General features: G+C 35.9%; 3 protein-coding genes across 3 annotated transcripts in view; all 3 read left to right on the plus strand.

Moving 5' to 3' along the window:
* The first annotated feature begins 3,803 nt into the window (after positions 1-3,803).
* LOC100740233 lies at positions 3,804-4,698 on the plus strand. Its single transcript, XM_012391330.3, has one exon. The coding sequence runs from the start codon at positions 3,897-3,899 to the stop codon at positions 4,455-4,457; it is 561 nt and encodes a 186-aa protein (XP_012246753.1). The 5' UTR covers positions 3,804-3,896; the 3' UTR covers positions 4,458-4,698.
* Positions 4,699-4,787: 89 nt separating this feature from the next.
* LOC117152301 lies at positions 4,788-5,334 on the plus strand. Its single transcript, XM_033323527.1, has 2 exons — positions 4,788-4,964; positions 5,035-5,334. The coding sequence occupies exons 1-2, from the start codon at positions 4,790-4,792 to the stop codon at positions 5,268-5,270; spliced, it is 411 nt and encodes a 136-aa protein (XP_033179418.1). The 5' UTR covers positions 4,788-4,789; the 3' UTR covers positions 5,271-5,334.
* A 3,035-nt stretch (positions 5,335-8,369) lies between these two features.
* Positions 8,370-21,258, plus strand: part of LOC105681485 (TRIO and F-actin-binding protein) — a gene marked incomplete at its 5' end in the record, with an annotated part of 14,179 nt that continues 1,290 nt past the window's right edge. Inside the window, 2 exons of the mRNA XM_033323528.1 lie at positions 8,370-8,528; positions 20,021-21,258. Coding sequence (XP_033179419.1) covers positions 8,370-8,528; positions 20,021-21,258 — 1,397 coding nt within the window. The remainder of the gene's footprint in view (positions 8,529-20,020) is intronic.

Genomic DNA, 21,258 nt, shown 5'->3' on the forward strand with positions numbered 1-21,258 from the left:
TATAGTAATTACTGTATCGTAACACAGCGATAAACATCTGGCCTTGTCCAGCAGGAATTCTATCGAACTGTTGAATGTTATTTTAGGTAAATTACGGCTATAATAATAGTCTTCACTTCAGAAATTTATAATATTTCCTACTTTTAATATACGATAATTTACGCGAAAAATTAAATATCGACAATTTTATAAAGTTTTGTCTATCAACAATTATGTATTTATTGTATATCTTTTAAACAAATATCTTCCTTATTAAAAAGCTACAAGAAACATGGAAACATTACTATCTATATATAAAATCACAAACAAGATATTGAATGTTCTATTTTATTTAAGTTATATTATAGACGAATTCATTACAGACAACCCTAGCGGAAATTAATTAAAGGAGTCCGAATAAAGACCAGTCAACTGTATTAACAAATACTGCTAAGGTCCTAAACCTACGTCATGCAAAATAGGTAACGTCGAGAACGACATTAACATGGTAAGAAAACCTAAGAGTTCACTGGGTAAAGTACTCTGAATAGCAAATTTCATCTTCCACGGAACATCACCCCTCCTCTTTCCCAAAATATTACTCATTTTGTATAAAAGAATCCGGACAAATTCTTTATTCCCATTCATTTGAAAAATATTAGCTCTTCGATCGTTATGGAAAACAAATAACAAAAAGAGCTTTAAAAATGACAGTGTTATTACTGAAAAATTTTTAAATATGCTTCTTCGAATATTATAGTAATTACTGTATCGTAACACAGCGATAAACATCTGGCCTTGTCCAGCAGGAATTCTATCGAACTGTTGAATGTTATTTTAGGTAAATTACGGCTATAATAATAGTCTTCACTTCAGAAATTTATAATATTTCCTACTTTTAATATACGATAATTTACGCGAAAAATTAAATATCGACAATTTTATAAAGTTTTGTCTATCAACAATTATGTATTTATTGTATATCTTTTAAACAAATATCTTCCTTATTAAAAAGCTACAAGAAACATGGAAACATTACTATCTATATATAAAATCACAAACAAGATATTGAATGTTCTATTTTATTTAAGTTATATTATAGACGAATTCATTACAGACAACCCTAGCGGAAATTAATTAAAGGAGTCCGAATAAAGACCAGTCAACTGTATTAACAAATACTGCTAAGGTCCTAAACCTACGTCATGCAAAATAGGTAACGTCGAGAACGACATTAACATGGTAAGAAAACCTAAGAGTTCACTGGGTAAAGTACTCTGAATAGCAAATTTCATCTTCCACGGAACATCACCCCTCCTCTTTCCCAAAATATTACTCATTTTGTATAAAAGAATCCGGACAAATTCTTTATTCCCATTCATTTGAAAAATATTAGCTCTTCGATCGTTGTGGAAAACAAATAACAAAAAGAGCTTTAAAAAGGACAGAAGCGGAAATTTAAACCTGAAAGTAAATATTTAGTTAAACCAAAAACTAAATGTCATTTATATTATAATTCTCTGTGAGATGCTAATTCGTATATGTATCGATATTTCGCACATTCACTATTACAAATAATTAGTCTAGACGTGATATTATATGTTGACGTGATATCTGTGTTGCGTGTTCTGAAATACCGACATCGAAAAATATCAGTGTTTTTCATGCTCCCTACGATTCATAACGTTGCGTCGCAACGGTTGTAATTATCTGACAAGGGTACTCGGTAATGAAAACAAAAAAAAAATGAAAATAAGGAGGAAACATCCGCAAGTAAAGGTTGGATTTTTAATAATAAAAAATAATCTATGCACTCAAATCCACCGAATGACAAAATCCGCAATCATTTTTTGCAAACTCGATAGCTCAAAGCCAATGTATACAAGAGTCCGGTGATTCCTTGAGTCGTGCGCCTGAACGCAATCTTATTCGATGTAATTGGGACAAGTGCACCAGGAATCGAGCAATACTGTACACATTCACAGAAATTATAGATCGATGTAAGTGTACCGAGTGTACGGAGATGCAGATGCAAGGAGGGAAAATGATTTGGGCGAAGCTTTTTCTCTACTGAGGAAATTTCAAACGGAGAAGTGTGTCGACGCGTGAGAGATCATAGCAAATACAACAGTTTCAGTAGGAAACGTCGAAATAGAGCGAAAGTAAAGAGAACAAGAATCGCCGCGATGAAGGCAGCTATGCTCCAAGAAATTCAAGATAATTCAAATGCTGGATTATGATCGCAACGTAGCCGATGTAGCAATATAGAACAAAAATGACTAATAGTAGAAGCTGTGCAATTATTTTTGCCCATTTCAATTTTTATATTATAGGAAATATGTATCATATACTAGTTGGCATTCGATTGTTCTAACACTATAATTAGGATATTTCCTAGATATAATAAGTACAAAAATATTATTGTTCCTATGTCGGAATATTTAAAATTAATTCGTTACATTTAATCAAATAACAAGGAGAATTAGAACTGTTTATGTGTTGAAATAATGTCGACTGTATGTAAACAGGAAGTGGCCCCAGAAGTACCCAGTATGGTTGTGGCACTCGTGGAAATCGAACAAATCGATACGAAATCCGTAAACCACGAGATTCAGTGTAATGATTTTTTACAGTTGTTCTTTTTTGCGATAGATAACTACCCATGATCATTCGTGCATTTTTTAAATAATTATGAGTGAACTGGATTCTACAAATTGAATTATTGAAAATCTATCGTGATTATATAATTGCGTAAAAGTACTTATTTTTGGCAACATGTCCCAGCGTAGGGCGGTAAGCATTTCATATGATTATACAATATATATTTTTGAAATAAACAGTTAGAAATTGAATATCGCAGAGTAACAAATTCTAATTGAATGAGAATATAAAAAAAGCGTTCGTTTGAGATACCTATTTTCAGCGAATTTTACTATTATTATTTTATTTCCAAATAACAGATACGAATCCATAGGAATTAAGGTTTTGATTCCTACGACTCGATTAAAAGTTTTGGCAAATAATGGAATGTATCAACATATCGTGTAGATATTTAAAAGTCACAATAATCTTAAATCTTTGACCTTGTGTCTTGATCGATCGTGATCATTTAAAATTTTGAATCTTTCTGCCTGATTTAAACTGTCACGACCCACCAAAACATAAAGTTCAAAGCTTAAAGGTGTTACGTCTTATAAATATCGAATCATATTCGAAGGTTCAAACGGTTCCTCGGTATTATCTATACATGTTAATATATTTCATTATTTAGAAAAGATATTTAAGAAACGTATAAAAGCCTTTCAAATTATCATTGATTTGGAGGACACTCATAGGAAATGATTTTAGAAGAAAGTTGTCAAAAGCACATATAACCTTTAGCAAACGTCAGTGAAAATCTCAAGTATCGTCTTCTATCTATAATGACATCAAATTATATCAAGCATATTTTAATATTGTTGATGGAAATACCAGAAATTGTATTTCTATTAAGATAGGTAAAAGAACATTTTTCAATTCTTTTGAAAAATATTAATATTTAAATACTTATTACCACTAGGTTTACGGGGCCCATCAATTTGACGGATTTCAAACTTCGAAATGAAATATCTGAAAAATGTTACCCATTTTGCATCGTAAATTAATCGTTTCATCTACAGAATTTATACACACAATTATTTTTTCCTGGGCTTTCTAATGTTTTAAATCTGTATGTAGTACACCTATCTCTAAAACCTGTCAAATTGACGGGCTAGCTGATTTCATAAACAAACCGATTTTCAAAGACTGTGCAACGGTTTCAGTTATTGTAGACATTTCCCATTATTTTATCCGCTTATTATAAGTATTTACAATAGGATAATTGAATGTGATCATAGTATTTTCTTTTTTTGATCAATCCTCCTTTTCTAGCAATTATGAGTAAATCCAAGAGATATAATAAGATATTGAACATAATTGTCAACATCAATGAAGATCGTTCTGAGGACACCTCCGAAGAAGATCAATATGAATTAGACCAAAGCGAAGCTGACAATGAAAGTTCTGAATACACTGAAAGTGGAGAGATACAAGGACCTTCGGGTAGTGAAGATGAAAACTTCTTGAAAGTGTGTCGGTACAAGAGAAAGATGCGTATTTTTTCTAGTTCTAACTTCGAGGATGAAAGAACGAGTATTCCAAGCACATCTCAAAATGTAATGGGTGAAATTGAAATTGCAATTGACAGGACACAGTGGATAAAAGTGAAAGCAGGCAGATCTAGGGGTAGGATGCCCGTTCGTATGATATTCAAGGATATCGCAGGACCTACTAGCTATGCTAAGAGAAATATTATGTCGGGTTCTATAACTAGTTCTTTCGAATTGATAATTGACAGGCACATAATGGAACACATAAAAGATTGCACTGAAACCGAGACTCATCGAGTTTTGAAAAAAGACGGACAATCACAGTTGCTGAGTTACGTAGTTTTCTAAGAATTCTATATGCCCGGGGCGCATGTGAAGCGAGATCATTGAAAGCCTCCGAAAGATTACAAACAGATAAATTTGCGCTAATATCCGAAATATAGAACAGATTTACAAGTAATAGCCAGGCTTGTTACAAGCCATATGAAAATGTCTTAATAGATGACCAATTATTTCCAACGAAAGCCCGATGCAAGTTTACGCAATATATGCCGAATAAGCCTTATAAATTTGGCATTACGTTTTGGTTTGCAGTGGACGTCCAAACAGAATATATTTCGAATGGTTTCTCTCATATAGGGAAAGATGAAACTCTATGTTCAGGGGAAAAAAAGGACAAGATGACTTTGTTTCCTTCAAATTTATATAAATCAGAAAACTGTACTCTTACTGTATATAAAAGTAAGCCTAACGTAAAAGTCCTCCTTCTAAGAACCAAACATACAGGTATACAAGTAGAAGACAATCATAAACGTGTTCCAGAAACCATTGCTTTTTATAATAAAACAAAGTTTGGTGTGGACGTCGTTGACCAGAGTTTCCAATGGCCCTTTCAAGTTTTTTTTCAATATTTTAGATTTGGCAGCGATAAACGCGTGGATATTGTGTAAAGAATGCACCGGATGGAAAATATCCAGAAAGGAGTTCATATTTTGTCAAAGATCAAACGCTCCATTTCTGCCACTTTCAACGTCCGAAGTGCGAAAAAGTTGCCAAGTGGACCACTGCAAAAAAAATAGAAGCAACATTTTGCAATTGTTGTATATATTGCAAAAAGATCGTACGCGGAAAATGCACAAACAAAATTCAGTATATTTGTAAAAAATGTGCTCAATAAATATGATTACCCTATAGCGTTAATGTTATTGTTATCATTTCCGTGATAGTATAAAAAAAGACTTTCTACTTATTAATAACTTATTTAAAAGTGAAGCCTAATATTGTTCAATTCAGACTTAATTTGAATAAATCGATTTTTTAAAGAAAATACATATTTTCGTTTACCCGTCAATTTGGCGGATCCTTGTAGAAATAGGTATATAAGAAACGCCCGTAAACCTAGTGTTAAAAAGAAATAACCGTAGCGGCACGCGACAGTAAACATTCCAACAGTTTCTGTCCCGTGGCTCGCCACACACAGACCCTATTCTTCGGGCAAGATGATTACCGGATGTCGATGCATCTCCACAGTACATGTTCAGCTAGCCGCAGGATCCGCTATAAATCTTAGGATTTAGTTAACTAAGGTCCTTCAAACGGACAAACAGTCTTTATCTTAACAGTCCCTAAATCTATCACCTACTACGGGAATATACGGGAAATCTGCTTTTCTCACGAACAACGCTTCCCGCTAGCAACTTTCTCTCAAGGGCAGTTAGCATCCTTCTTCAACCACCAACATAGAAATTAACCAATTTACAGGAACGTCCATTTCCCTCACTTTCCTAACGAAGGTTTTCGTCGACGAATCCGATAATCTCGTGTCCTTAGAGACACCCCATCATAGTTTTCCTCTGCAGCATCATCGTGACGGAAAGTCATTCTCTCGCCAGATCTCATTAGCGAATTACATAGCGTGTTTACGCTCGGTGAATATTCTACGTTTTAACAAAGAATTAGTTTAGTAATACTTGTACCGTAGACAACCTAGTTGAGTATAAGTTAGACTTTGGAAGAAAGCGCATTTTGTTATCTCGTTAACCGCGAATTCGTTATTGAACCTGGGATCATAGTCATTAGCATCTCGAGTATCTAATTACCACGGTTAACTGTCAAATTCGGTAATAATCATATTTGTACTAGTAAATATCTTCTCTATTGCATAACAACAATGTGTAATCCAAATGAAGATTCGTTACACGCCCCTAACCCTAATCATAATGTGAACCCGACAGATATATAAAAAACGCCCGTAAACGTAGTGTTAATATCTGTTCCGTGGTTTGGAATTTATGTTGCTCAAAAGTTTAATTAGACTACCTAATTAGCAAAAGAATTATGATTTCTATTCTTAACAAAGGTATCTGTTTTCCAGATTCACAGAAGATTGAATCAGGGCGATGGTTTAGATCCTGACGGTTTATTACTGCCAAGGAAAGCTTCTTGTTGTTTCTGCGAATCACGATGGCGGCAATGCCTAGCATGTTATTTCGGTTAGTTTTCACTCTTGATATTACGTCAGGTATTTATTTGTAATTTTAATACGCAGAATACAATTTCCTTTCCTTCCCCGAATTGATGTTTCATAGTGGTGTTCGTGAATTATTTCTCACTTTCGTACCACCGCTTAAACTTGCATTTCTATTCCATCCTACATTACGATAAATTTAACATTTCGATTCTGATATTCATCGCACTGATGCTTTATTATAACATAAATCGAGTGCAGACTTTTATATATTTATGAGAAATCTGAAAGCAAAAAAATGTACATTATTACACATTAATACACCAATACTTATCGCAAGTCTCTAATAAATTTCACTTCATGTAGTATTTTACTTAATGCACATATAATGCGAATGGACAGATTAATAACAGAATAACAGATTAATAATAAAATAGCTAAGAAATAAAACTAGTGGAAGCATTTCATCTAACATCTAACATATGTATTAATTATAAATATATTAACAGTATATATCAAAGATATAAATTTGCGTAAATATTCGCATTATAAAACAACCGCACTACAATTACCATATGCTACAATTACCATATGCTATGTATAGCATTAACTGTTTCTCATTGCAGCAACGCTAACCATGTTCGTAGTCGGTACAATCAACGGATGGACAACGATTTGTTTTCATTATTTAATAGCCGTGACCGGCAGCGTGCCGCTAATGTTAACACACGACGAATATTCATGGATCGTTTCTTTCACAATAGTTGGTTCAATAATCGGTGCACTTATGGCTGCCCAGTTGGTCGATCGCAGCGGTCGTAAACAATGCCTCCTTGTATGCAGCATAACGTTCACCGTAGGCTGGTTCATCATCTACGAAGCAACTTCCGTGCCAATGCTATACTTTGCTCGGTTGATTCTCGGTATAGGCGTAGGTATTGCCCACACGATAAATCCCATGTACGTGTCAGAAGTCGCCAACAGGAACCTCAGAGGCGCCCTAGGTACTCTAACTGCAATCAACGCATTAAAGGGGTCACTGCTAACCTGTACCCTAGGACTTTTTCTGACGTACAAGTCACTCCTCACGGTTCTTGTAATAATATCTTTTATATCTCTCTTCTCGAACACGTGTTTCCCCGAAACTCCGTATTTCTTGTTGGCAAAAGGTCGAAAGCAGCAAGCACGTAAGTCGATATCATATTACAAAGGCATCACAGATCCTCACAGAGTGGAATTCGAACTACATCCTCAATGCGCACAAACCAGACACGAATTACTCCAACAATCCACAAGCGATTTACCCTCACAATCCAGAAGCGATTTACCCTCACAATCAAGAAGCAATTTACGCTCACAATCCACATGCGAAGCACACTCGGACCCCATACGGGAAGTAGACATAGAAGCCACGTCCGATTTACACTTATCATCCAGTAGCGACTCACATGCACAATCCATATCCTCGGTATACTCAAAATTCATATGCGAAGTACACACACAACCCACGGGCGAATCACGCGTAGAATACTCGCGCGACTGGTCCAGATTACCATCCCAAACCCCGCCCAAATCACATTCACAATCCACAAGCGACTTACACCGACCAACCACAAGCCAAGTACACAGGCCCTCGACAAGCGAAATACACCTAGAAGCAACAAGCGAAATACATCCAGAAACCACAAGCGAAATACACCCAGAAACCACAAGCGAAATGCACCCAGAAACCACAAGCGAAATACACCCAGAAACCACAAACGAAATACACCCAGAAACCACAAACGAAATAAACCGACCATCCACAAGCGAAATACTCCGACCATCCGCAAGCGAAATACTCCGACCATCCACAAGCGAAATACTCCTACCATTCACAGGCGAAGTACACCGACTATCCACAGGTGAGGTACACCGACCATCCACAAGCGAAGTTCACCGACCATCCACAAGCGAAGTACACCGACCATCCACAAGCGAAATACGCTTAGACGATTCATACGAAATGCTCCCAGACCGCACATGCGAAATACTATCACGATCCAATGAGTATTTACGCCAATGGGCTGACATAGATGAGATACGCGTAGATTTCACTAAATATAACTGGTCAACCAAGTTGCGAGCAATAATACTACAACGAAGCAACAGGAAAGCTCTGTTTATCATGCTTGGCTTGACCATGGCACAACACCTTAGCGGAAACTACATCACTACGCAGTATCTGAAAGTGTTGCTCAGCAAAACAGCGATCGCTCTCAATCCATACAAAACGACGCTTACGATCCACATTATCAGCATTATATCTGGCGGATTCACCATCGCAACAGTGGAATATCTTGGAAGAAGAACACTTTTGATTATGTCTACGCTTGGAACGTGTTGTCCATTGATTATTTTAGCAAATTATCTTCTCCTAGTTGAACATAAGTTTGACATTTCCATCACCTCTATTCCCATATTCAACTTAGTTACACAGCAAATACTGTTTCAAATTGGTTTAGGTACGTTACCCAATATTCTCCGATGCGAATTATTTCCTGCGGAACTAAGAGGCTTTGTTGGTGCCATCATTGTGATTTTCGATGGTATAATTGGTTTTACGGTGTCGAAACTGTATCAAGTGATTACCAATAATATAGGATCGTATGCGAATTACATGATCTTCGGGGCATCATGCTTAATGGCATTTATGATGGTGATCATATGGATACCGGAAACGAAAGGAAAAACATATCGCGAGATTGAAGCGCTTCTATTTGGTGAAAATTTTCATTCTTTGAATGAAGAAGATAGCAACGATGAAATGGATACTCGTAGAATATGACAGGAAAAATTGCACTGTACATTCATGGCACGGCGTCTACTTACTCGGAATATTTTATTTCTCATTTTTATTAGTATAGCGACAAAGATTTTCAATTTTATCACGATATGCAATTTCTGTAGTAACGGAGTTTTATACATTTCTAAGTGTAATTTTAGAAATGTGTCTAACAAAGCCAATGGTCATTTACAAACATATGCATCGTATAAATTGACTTGCATTGAACTTAGAGGAACACATGTTCTCAAACTAAACTTTTTATCCATTTCATAACACGAAAAATATCAATTAACTCGAGATAATTGAACAACAGTTTGCATAAGGAAGAAAAGTAATATATTAAAGAATGACAAGGTGACATAATACTGACAAGTACAATTTTCTATATCTCAGCTGTTATCAATGCTGTTATTTTTTGTTTGCAATATATAACATATGTATATCACATATACATATGCTAATATTGTCACAAGAAACAGCAGGTATGCTGAAAAAGTCAGTATTTATGGCGAAATTAATATATTATGGTGAAATTAATATAATATAATTAACATAACACATTGATAATAAGTACTCATATTACATTGTGGTTGTCGCTGATAAGCATATCTATATACATATGCAATCATATATGTGTAAGACATGGTCTCATCGGCGTTATAATAGAGTCATTACTGAAAAATATTTGAATATGTCAGTTCCAATATTACAGTAATTACTGTATTATGACATAGTGACAAATACCTAGCCTTGTCCAATAGGAATTCTATCGAACTGTTGAATATTATCTTCAGTAAATAATGGCTATAATAATAGTGCTCATTTCAGAAATTTATAATATTTCCTACTTTTAATATACGGTAATTGACGCGAAAAATTAAATATCTACAATTTTATAAATTTTTGTCTATCAACAATTATGTATTTATTGTATATCTTTTAAACAAATATCTTCCTTATTAAAAAGCTACAAGAAACATGGAAACATTACTATCTATATATAAAATCACAAACAAGATATTGAATGTTCTATTTTATTTGAGTTATATTATAGACGAATTTATTACAGACACCCCTAGTGGAAATTAATTACAGGAGTCCGAATGAAGACGATTCAACTGTAATACCAAATACCGCTAAGGTCCAGAACCTACGTCATGCTAGATCGGTTAAGTCGGGAACGATATTAACATGGTAAGAAAACCACCGAGTTCACTGGGTAAATTACTCGGAATACCAACTTTCTCTTCTACGGTAACATCACCCCCTCTTTTTCCACAAAAAATTTCTGATTTTGCATAAAAGAATTCGGACAAATCCTTTTTTGCCATTCATTTGAAAAATATTAGTTCTTTGATCGTTATAGAAAAGAAACAACAAAAACATCTTTAAGAACGATCGAAGCGGAAATTTAAAACTGAAAGTAAAGATCGAGTTAAGCCTAAAACTAAATTACAGTTATATTATAATTCTCTGTGAGATGGTAATTGGAAATGGAAACGTCGAAATAGAGCGAAAGTAAAGAGAACAAGAATTGCCGCGATAAAGGAAGCTATGCTCCAAGAAATTCAAGATAATTCAAATGCTAGATTATTATCGCAACGTAGACGATGTAGCAACATGGAACAAAAATAATTAATAGTCGGAGCAGTACAATTATTTTTGCTCATTTCAATTTTTATATTATAGGAAATATGTATCATATAATAGTTGGCATTCGACTGTTCTAACACTATAATTAGGATATTTCCTAGATATAATAAGTACAAAAATATTATTGTTCCTATGTCGGAATATTTAAAATTAATTCGTTACATTTCAACATATAACAAGGAGAATTAGAAGTGTTTATGTGTTGAAATAATGTCGACTGTATGTAAAGGGGAAGTAGCCCCAGAAGTACCCAGTATGGTTGTGACACTCGTGCAAATCGAACAAATCGATACGAAGTCCGTAAATCACGAGATTCAGTGTAATGATATTTCACAGTTGTTCTTTTTCTTGCGATAGATAACTACCCATGATCATTCGTGCATTTTTAAATAATTATGAGTGAACTGGATTCTACAAATTGAATTATTGAAAATCTATCGTGATTATATAATTGCGTAAAAGTACTTATTTTTGGCAACATGTCTCAGCGTAGGACGGTAAGCATTTCATATGATTATACAATATATATTTTTGAAATAAACAGTTAGAAATTAAATATCGCAGAGTAACAAATTCTAATTGAATGAGAATATAAAAAAAGCGTCCGTTTGAGATACCCATTTTCAGCGAATTTAACTATTATTCTTTTATTTCCAAATAGAGATACGAATCCATAGCAATTAAAGTTTTGATTCCTATGATTCGATTAAAAGTTTTGGTACATAATCAAATGTATTAACATATCTTGTCGATAATACCAAAGAACCGTCCGAACCTTCGAGTATGATTCGATATTTAAAAGTCACAATAATCTTAAATCTTTGACCTTGTGTATGGATCGATCGTAATCATTTAAAATTTTGAATCTTCCACCCTGATTTAAACTGTCACGACCCACCAAAACATAAAATTCAAAGCTTAAAACTGTTACCTCTCATAAATATCGAATCATATTTGAAGGTTCAAACGATTCTTCGGTATTATCTATACGACATGTTAATATAATTCATTAATTTCAAAAAATATTTAAGAAATAGATAGAAACCTTTCAAATGATTATTAATTTGGAGGACAATCAAAGGAAATGATTTTAGAAGAAAGATGTCGAAAGCATAAATAACCTTTAGCAAATTTCAGTGGAAAACTCAAGTTCGTCTTCTATCTATAATAACATCAAATAACATCAAGCATATTTTAATGCTGTTGATAGAATACCATAAATTGTATTTCTATTAAGATAGGAGAAAGAATAAATGTTGAAATAAGGTTAATATTTAAATACTTCTTGATATCTTTTCCGTGGTTTGGTATTCGCTCATAAGTTTGATTACACTATCTAATTAGAATGGAATTATGATTTCTATTCATAACAAAGGTATCTGTTTTCCAGGCTCCCAGCAGATTGTCTGAGGGCAGTGGTTTGGGACGTGTCGTTTTGTCACTGCAAGAAACAGCTTGTAGACTGTGCAACCTAATTCGAAGGTTCAAACGGTTCTTCGGTATTATCTATACGGCATGTTAATATATTTCATTAATTTCAAAAAATATTTAAGAAATATATAAAAAACTTTCAAATGATTATTGATTTGGAGGACAATCAAAGGAAATGATTTTAGAAGAAAGATATCAAAAACATAAATATCCTTTAGCAAACGTTAGTGAAAAGCTCAAGTACGTCTTCTATCTATAATAACATCAAATAACATCAAGCATATTTTAATGCTGTTGATAGAGATACCATAAATTGACTTTCTATTAAGATAGGAAAAAGAAACTTTTTAATTCTTTTGAAAAGATATTAATATTAAAATGCTTATTAATATCTTTTCCGTGATTTGGAATTTATATTCGCTCAAAAGTTTGACTAGACTATCGAATTAAAATAGAATTATGATTTCTATTCATAACAAAGGTATCTGTTTTCCAGGCTCGTAGCAGTTTGCCTGAGGGCAGTGGTTTGGGTCCTGTCATTTTATCACTGCAAGAAACAGCTAGTAGGATGTGCAACCTAAAATTCCGGCGGCAATTCCTAGCATGTAGTATCGGTTAGTTTTCACTCTTGATAATACGTCAAGTACTTATCTGTAATTGTAATACGCAGAATGCAATTTCCTCCCCCCCCCCCCCCCCCCCCCCCGGCGGAATTGATGATTCGTAGTGATGTTCCTAAATTATTTCTCACTTCTAATTACTTGCATACCATTGTTTAAGATTGCATTTCTATTCCATCCTACATTACGATAAACTTAACATTTCAATTCGGATATTCATCGCACTGATGCTTTGTTATATCATAAACCAAGTGCGGACTTTTATATATTTATGAGAAATCTGAAAGCAAAAAAAATGTTCATTATTACACATTAATATACCTAGACCTAACGCAAGTCTCTAACAAATTTTACTTTACGTAGTATTTTACTTAATGCACATATAATGCGAATTGATGAACAGATTAATAATAAAATAGCTAAGAAATAATACTAGTGGAAAGCATTCGTGCTAACATCGCGAAGAATCCATTTACCTATAGCCTGCGGTATGTATTAATTATAAATATATTAGTGTTAAGGTATAGAGAGGATTTGGAAAAATAAATAATTTACTTCATTCACACACAACAGCTATACATATATATTACACTCTGAAGACCTCGATTACCTTCTTACACGCACGCTTGTTGTCAACATTCTATTCTACATTCTTCTAACAGTTACCAATTGTCTTTTGTCTTAAGTGAGACCTGGACTTTCTCTGACGCTTACACACATTGACATGTACAGTGCAATGTATCATCTACCTAACACGCCTCCTTACATTTATACTGTACACTTAATTGTATTTACATGCTTGTCGAATTAACTAGCAGAAAATTTAACACTTATGGCTTTATTCACATTCCTCTTATTTTACATTCATCCATAACCCTGAAGCTTTTGAATTTCTGCCTACACAGTGCTTTCGTATAAATATCCGCAGTATTTTCGTCTGTACTTACTTTAATTATATTTATCTTATTTTCCTTTAAGCATTCGTGAACGTAGTGGTAATGAACTTCAATGTGTTTAGAATTTTTTGTGAAATTTCCCTACTTTGCTATACTTATCACTCCAGAGTTATCCTCACAAATTTTTACAGGGTTATCGTCTAGATTTACATTGAAGACCTTCATAATTTCTCTAATTCACTCACCGCTTCCGATAGGGCTACATACTCTGTATACGTCGAGGCTTTTGTCACGCCCCTTTGTTTTTTAGACTTCCAACCGATTACATTTCCATACAATTTAATTACATATCCAGATGTAGATTTTCTATCTAAATGATCTCCTGCCCAATCAGCATCCACATAACAATCTATCTCACTCACCGCTTCCGATAGGGCTACATACTCTGTATACGTCGAGGCTTTTGTCACGCCCCTTTGTTTTTTAGACTTCCAACCGATTACATTTCCATACAATTTAATTACATATCCAGATGTAGATTTTCTATCTAAATGATCTCCTGCCCAATCAGCATCCACATAACAATCTATCGTTTCACATTTTTCATTCCTTTTATAATGTAACCTTAAATCCCTAGTCCGGTACAAATATTTCAATATTCGCAAAGCATATTTAAAATGTGTCTCGCTACAACAATCTTGAAATCTACTTAAGATAATTCACACTATAACTTATATCGGGTCTGGTATTTGTACTAATATACAGCAATGCACCAATTAAATTCTTGTATCCAATGTCCTTTCTATTTATCTCAGCTTTTTCAATTTTTAAATTTGTCTCCATAGGTGTACAGTACAATTTGCTGTCTTGTAATTTATATTTCATTGCTAATGATTCAATGTATTTTGTTTGGCTTAGTGTCATTTTTTCAATATATTCTTCTACTTCACCTAAATCTTTCATTTTAAATTTATCAGTTTATAACTGCTTTATATTTTATATCCCTTTTTTTGTTTTTACTACAGATTAACAAATCGTCTACATATATTAGCAAATAAACAACATTTTCTCCCTCTCCATGAGTATATAGGCACAATTCTTAGTTGTTCTTCTTAAAACCTAATCTCATCACATACCTATCAAAACACTCATACCAATCCCTCGGACTTTCTTTTAACCCATAAAGCGTTCTCGATAATTTACAAACTCTATTCGTTCCGTCTGCATATCCCTTTAGTTGATTTACATATACCTCCGAGCTTACCTCACCATTTAAAAATGCAGTTTCTACATCCATTTGCTCAATGATTAATCCATTTTGGCAGCAATATGATAGCAATATCTTAAGGGTCTGATTACTCGCTACTGGAGAATATATGTCATCGACTACGTTTCTTCGTTGAAATCCTCTTACCACTAATCTAGCCTTATACCTGTCATCTGATTTTCTCGTGTAAACCCATTTCACATCTAATACTTCTTTGCCTTTTACCCTTTCTACCAATTTCCATGTTTTATTCTTATTGAGACATTCTATTTCTTTATCCATAGCCTGTTTCCAATCTTCACTATTTTCACAACAAATCGCCTCCTCAAATGTACAAGGGATATCTACTCTACAATAATTTGCGTGAATCTCACTACTCTTTTCCTTTTCTGGATACCTTACTGGATTTCTCTTATTACTGTAGATCTCCTAGGGATCTTTAAGCTTTCAGAACTACTATCATTTTCATCTTCTCTACTTTCTAACTCTTCCTTATTCATGATATCCAATAAATAATTATCTTTACTATCATCGCTATCTGCATCGAATGAATTCTCCTCAAAACCGATACATTTTGTGTCTGTTTCTATGACCTCTACATGTCTAGCTACTGTTATTTTTCCACCTAATAGGACTCTGTAACCTACTTCACTATATCCTAACAGAATTCCCATATCTGCCTTCTTATCGCTATATCCTAACAGAATTTCCATATCTGTCTTTCTCTCTACAGTGTTTGCTAGTATTCGATTTTTCAAGTATGCCGCTGTACATGCTATTTCCGGCCAATACTTTTTATGTACTTTCGCTTCCGCTAACAAGCAACGCGCCATGCCCATCACTGTTCTATTATATCTTTTCGCTGTTCCGTCTAATTCATGTACGTAAGTTGGACAATTATTTATTACGATACCTTTGTCCCTAACAGATTTATAAATTCGATTGTTTAAGTATTCTCTTCCATTATCGCATCTCAATATTTTTAATCTCTTGCCCGTTAGGTTCTCAACTTCATTTACAAACTGTACGAGAGAATCAAACACCTCATCTTTTGATTTTATACAATAGATCCTACCTATTTTACTATAATCATCGATAAATGAAATGAAATAATTTTCTCCATTGAATCCGGTAGTCTTAAAGGGACCACATACGTCCGTATGAATAATTTCCATTATTTCCTTAGCCTTTCATTATATCCCTAGCCTTAGTCCGATTATTTTTGAAAGCATTTTACTTTCTATACACACCTTACATTCCAACAATTCCTTTTCAAATTTATTCGGAATACCTGTCACTAGCTGCTCTTTACTCAAAATATTTAAGTATTTAAAATTTACGTGTCCTAGCATCCTATGCCATCTTTCCTTTTTACTCATACCACTACGTTCGGCGCTGTTTACTAAGTGCTTCTTCCCTTTCAATATACTTTTTATTCTATATGTCCCATTCTCATCATTTTATATGCTCCATTTTCTTTGTCCGTTACAGCTGAAAGCTTATTGTTCTCATCTATTATTTTTGCAATATTTCCTTTTGAAATAACCATGTTATTATTATCCGTTAACTTGCCTAAACTAATCAAGTTTGCGGACATTTCTTTCACATAAAAAACTTTATTCATATTTATTTTATTTCGCTTTCCAAATGCTTCAAAATAGCTTATAACATTTCCTACTTTTGTTGCCTTTATCGATCTATTAACGCCCAAATATATATTTACCGGTTTTTTAAGGTCGATAGATTTGTCAAAATAATTTACATCATTAATTATGTGATCGGTACAACCGTTATCTAGTAGTTATTTCGTTATAATTTATCTCGTTCATCTCGCTGCTGTGTGCTGCGTGCACCGTTGCCATCCATGTGCCTGCTCCTGAATTGCCATACTCGCTCGTGCCGGCTGCTGATTGACGATGGAAGTTTCCACATCCCCTGCTCGTATTGCCTTTGTTTCCTCTTCCTCTGTTGCGACCCCGTGTTCACCCACGCCGATAACTGTTAGTGCTTCTCGCTTGGACGCCATTTTGACACTCTCTTGCAAAATGTTCCACTTTTCCACATTTGAAACACCCTGCCTTTTTTGCAGCAAAGGCATTAGTTTTCATTTCTCCTCGATTTGATGTATTTTTCTTTTCCGCCATTTCTATTTTATTCCTCGCGTACGCTACCGTTTGATTCTCTTCTTTCACTGCATCTATTATATCTAGCTATGTAGCTTCGGGTAACGTATTTAGCATGTAATTCAGCTTTTCCCTCTCACTTACTTGTGCTCCTGCACTTTTTAATTCGTTTATTAGGTTTTCAAAATCGCTGAAGAACGATGCTGAATCACTGTATTTATCGAGACTTATCCTCTCCAATCTCCTTTTGCACACGATCTGTAGTGCCGTCGATTTTCTCAAATACATTTCGTCGAACTTTTTCATTATTTCATACGCTGTCTTTTCTTCCCTAATATATTCTAATTGTCTATTTGAGATGGCACTATAAATTATATTTATCGCCTTCAGATCCATTTTCTCCCAGTCGGGATTGTCTGTTTCGTTCTTCAGTCTAGTTATAACAATATCACATTATTTATACCTCAGAAACATTGTTATTCTCTTCTTCCACATCCCGTAATCCTCACCATCAAATATCGGTATCATAATTTCCGATCTTCCCATTTTAATTGATTTTTTATTCTTTACTCAAGCGTTTCTACGTGCTCGAAGTATTTTTTCTTTTATTTTATATCCTTTGAACGTTTCTTCCCTTACTAAACTCATCCGAACTAACTCGCAAGACTAAAACCCACGCACTAAATAGCTTGCAAAATTAGTAACCACGCTCTGCTACCATATTAAGCTATACAGAGAATGCGGAAAAATAAATAATTTACATTATTCACACACGACAGCTATACATATATATTACACTCTGAAGACGTCGATAAACTTCTTACACGCACGCTTGTTATCAACAGACCATTCTAGATTCTTCTAACAGTTACCAATCGTCTTTCATCTCGCCTGAGACCTGGACATCCTCTGACACTTACGCATACACAATCACATGTTCAGTGTAATGTTCATCTACCTAACAATTAGTAGTATATATTAAAAATACAAATTTGTGTAAATATTCGCAGTGTAATTATAAAACAACCGCACTACAATTAACATATGTTAAATATAGCATTATCTATTTCTCATTCCAGCAACGATAACCATGGGCTTGGTCGGTACAGTCAATGGATGGACAAAGACTTCACTTGGCCACCTAACAACTGGAAGCGGCGACGTGCCGCTAATGTTAACAGAGGACGAATCTTCATGGGTCGTTTCTTTGACAGTACTTGGTTCAATGATCGGTTCACTTCTGGCTGTCCAGTTGGCTGATCGCAACGGTCGTAAATACTGTCTCCTTGTATGCAGCACAATGTTCACCATAGGCTGGTTCATCGTCTACGAAGCAACATCCGTGCCAAAGCTATACCTTGCTGGGGTGACTCTCGGTATAGGCGTTGGTATTGCCCGCACGATAAATCCCATGTTCGTGTCAGAAATCGCCGACATCAAATACAGAGGACCTCTAGGTGCTCTAATGGCAGCGAACGTAAATTCCGGGACACTACTAAGCTACGCTCTAGCAATTTGGCTGACGTACAAGTCACAGCTGCTGCTTCTTGTAATAACATCCTTTGCATCCCTCTTGCCAATCTCGCGCTTCCCCGAAAGTCCGTATTTCTTGATGGCAAAAGGTCGAAAGGAGCAAGCACGCTTGTCGATAGCATATTACAAAGACATCGAAGATCCTCGCAAAGTGAAAATCGAACAACGTGCTCTACGCAATCAAGTTGCATACGAACTACAGCAACAATTCGGAGACGAATTACATCAACAATCCGGCAGCGATTCACACTCACAATCAAGACGCGACATACCCCCCCAATCCAGAAGCGATTTACCTTCACAATCAAGACGCGATTTACCCCCACAGTCCAGTAGCGATTCACCCCCACAATCCACACCCGTCATACACTCGGCAGTCATATACGAAGTACACCTGGAACCCACAGATGAATTACTGATACAATCAACGGGCAAATTACACTCACAATCCACAAGCGAATTACAATTACCTACCGCAAGCAAAATACACCGATCATTCGCAGGCGAAATACACCGACCATCAGCAAGCGAAAATCACTCACAATCCACAAGCGAATTACACCAACCACCCACAAGCGAAATACACCGTACATCCACAAGCGAAAAACACTCACAATCTACAAGCGAATTACACCGACCATCCACAAACGAAATACACCGACCATCCACAAGCGAAATACACCGACAATCCACATGCGAAATACAAGGAGCATCCTCAAGCCAAATACACCGACAAACCACAAGCCAAATACACCGACAATCCGCATCCGAAATACAAGGACCATCCACAAGCCAAATACACCGACCATCCACATGCGAAATACAAGGAGCATCCACAAGCCAAATACACCGACAATCCACATGCGAAATACAAGGATTATCCGCAAGCGAAATACACAGATCATCCACAAGCCAAATACACCGACAATCCACAAGCGAAAAACACCCATTATCCGCAAGCGAAATACACAGATCATCCACAAGCCAAATACACCGACAATCCACATACCGACCATCCACAAGCCAAATACACCGACAATCCGCATGCGAAAAATACCGATTATCCGCAAGCGAAATACAAGGACCATCCACAGGCCAAATACACCGACCAACCACAAGCCAAATACACCGGCAATCCACAAGCGAAAAACACCCATTATCCGCAAGCGAAATACACAGATCATCCACAAGCCAAATACACCGACAATCCACATGCGAAATACAAGGAGCATCCACAAGCGAAATACGCCGGCCACCCACAAGTCAAATACACCGACAATCCACAAGCGAAAAACACCCACTATCCGCAAGCGAAATACACCGATCATCCACAAGCGAAAAAGACCGATCATCCGCAAGCGAAATACAAGGACCATCCACAAGCCAAATACACCGACCAACCACAAGCCAAATACACCGATCATCCACAAGCGAAAAATACCGATTATCCGCAAGCGAAATACAAGGACCATCCACAAGCCAAATACACCGACCAACCACAAGCCAAATACACCGATCATCCACAAGCGAAAAATACCGATTATCCGCAAGCGAAATACAAGGACCATCCACAAGCCAAATACACCGACCATCCACATGCGAAATACAAGGAGCATCCACAAGCCAAATACACCGACAATCCACAAGCGAAAAACACCCACTATCCGCAAGCGAAATACACCGATCATCCACAAGCGAAAAAGACCGATCATCCGCAAGCGAAATACAAGGACCATCCACAAGCCAAATACACCGACAATCCACAAGCGAAAAACACCCACTATCCGCAAGCGAAATACACCGATCATCCACAAGCGAAAAAGACCGATCATCCGCAAGCGAAATACAAGGACCATCCACAAGCCAAATACACCGACAATCCACAAGCGAAAAACACCCACTATCCGCAAGCGAAATACACCGATCATCCACAAGCGAAAAAGACCGATCATCCGCAAGCGAAATACAAGGACCATCCACAAGCCAAATACACCGACAATCCACAAGCGAAAAACACCCACTATCCGCAAGCGAAATACACCGATCATCCACAAGCGAAAAAGACCGATCATCCGCAAGCGAAATACAAGGACCATCCACAAGCCAAATACACCGACAATCCACAAGCGAAAAACACCCACTATCCGCAAGCGAAATACACCGATCATCCACAAGCGAAAAAGACCGATCATCCGCAAGCGAAATACAAGGACCATCCACAAGCCAAATACACCGACAATCCACAAGCGAAAAACACCCACTATCCGCAAGCGAAATACACCGATCATCCACAAGCCAAATACACCGACAATCCACAAGCGAAAAACACCCA

The sequence above is a fragment of the Bombus impatiens genome, unplaced genomic scaffold (assembly GCF_000188095.3).
Source record: "Bombus impatiens unplaced genomic scaffold, BIMP_2.2 scf_1063, whole genome shotgun sequence".
NCBI classification, from domain to species: Eukaryota; Metazoa; Arthropoda; class Insecta; order Hymenoptera; family Apidae; genus Bombus; species Bombus impatiens.

Bases quoted from the DNA above. Each gene is read 5' to 3' on its own strand.
- LOC100740233 (XM_012391330.3), top strand. From the start codon at position 3,897: ATGAGTAAATCCAAGAGATATAATAAGATATTGAACATAATTGTCAAC.
- LOC117152301 (XM_033323527.1), top strand. From the start codon at position 4,790: ATGACTTTGTTTCCTTCAAATTTATATAAATCAGAAAACTGTACTCTT. The intron at 4,965-5,034 runs GTGTGGACGTCG...TAGATTTGGCAG, and splicing joins TTATAATAAAACAAAGTTTG to CGATAAACGCGTGGATATTG.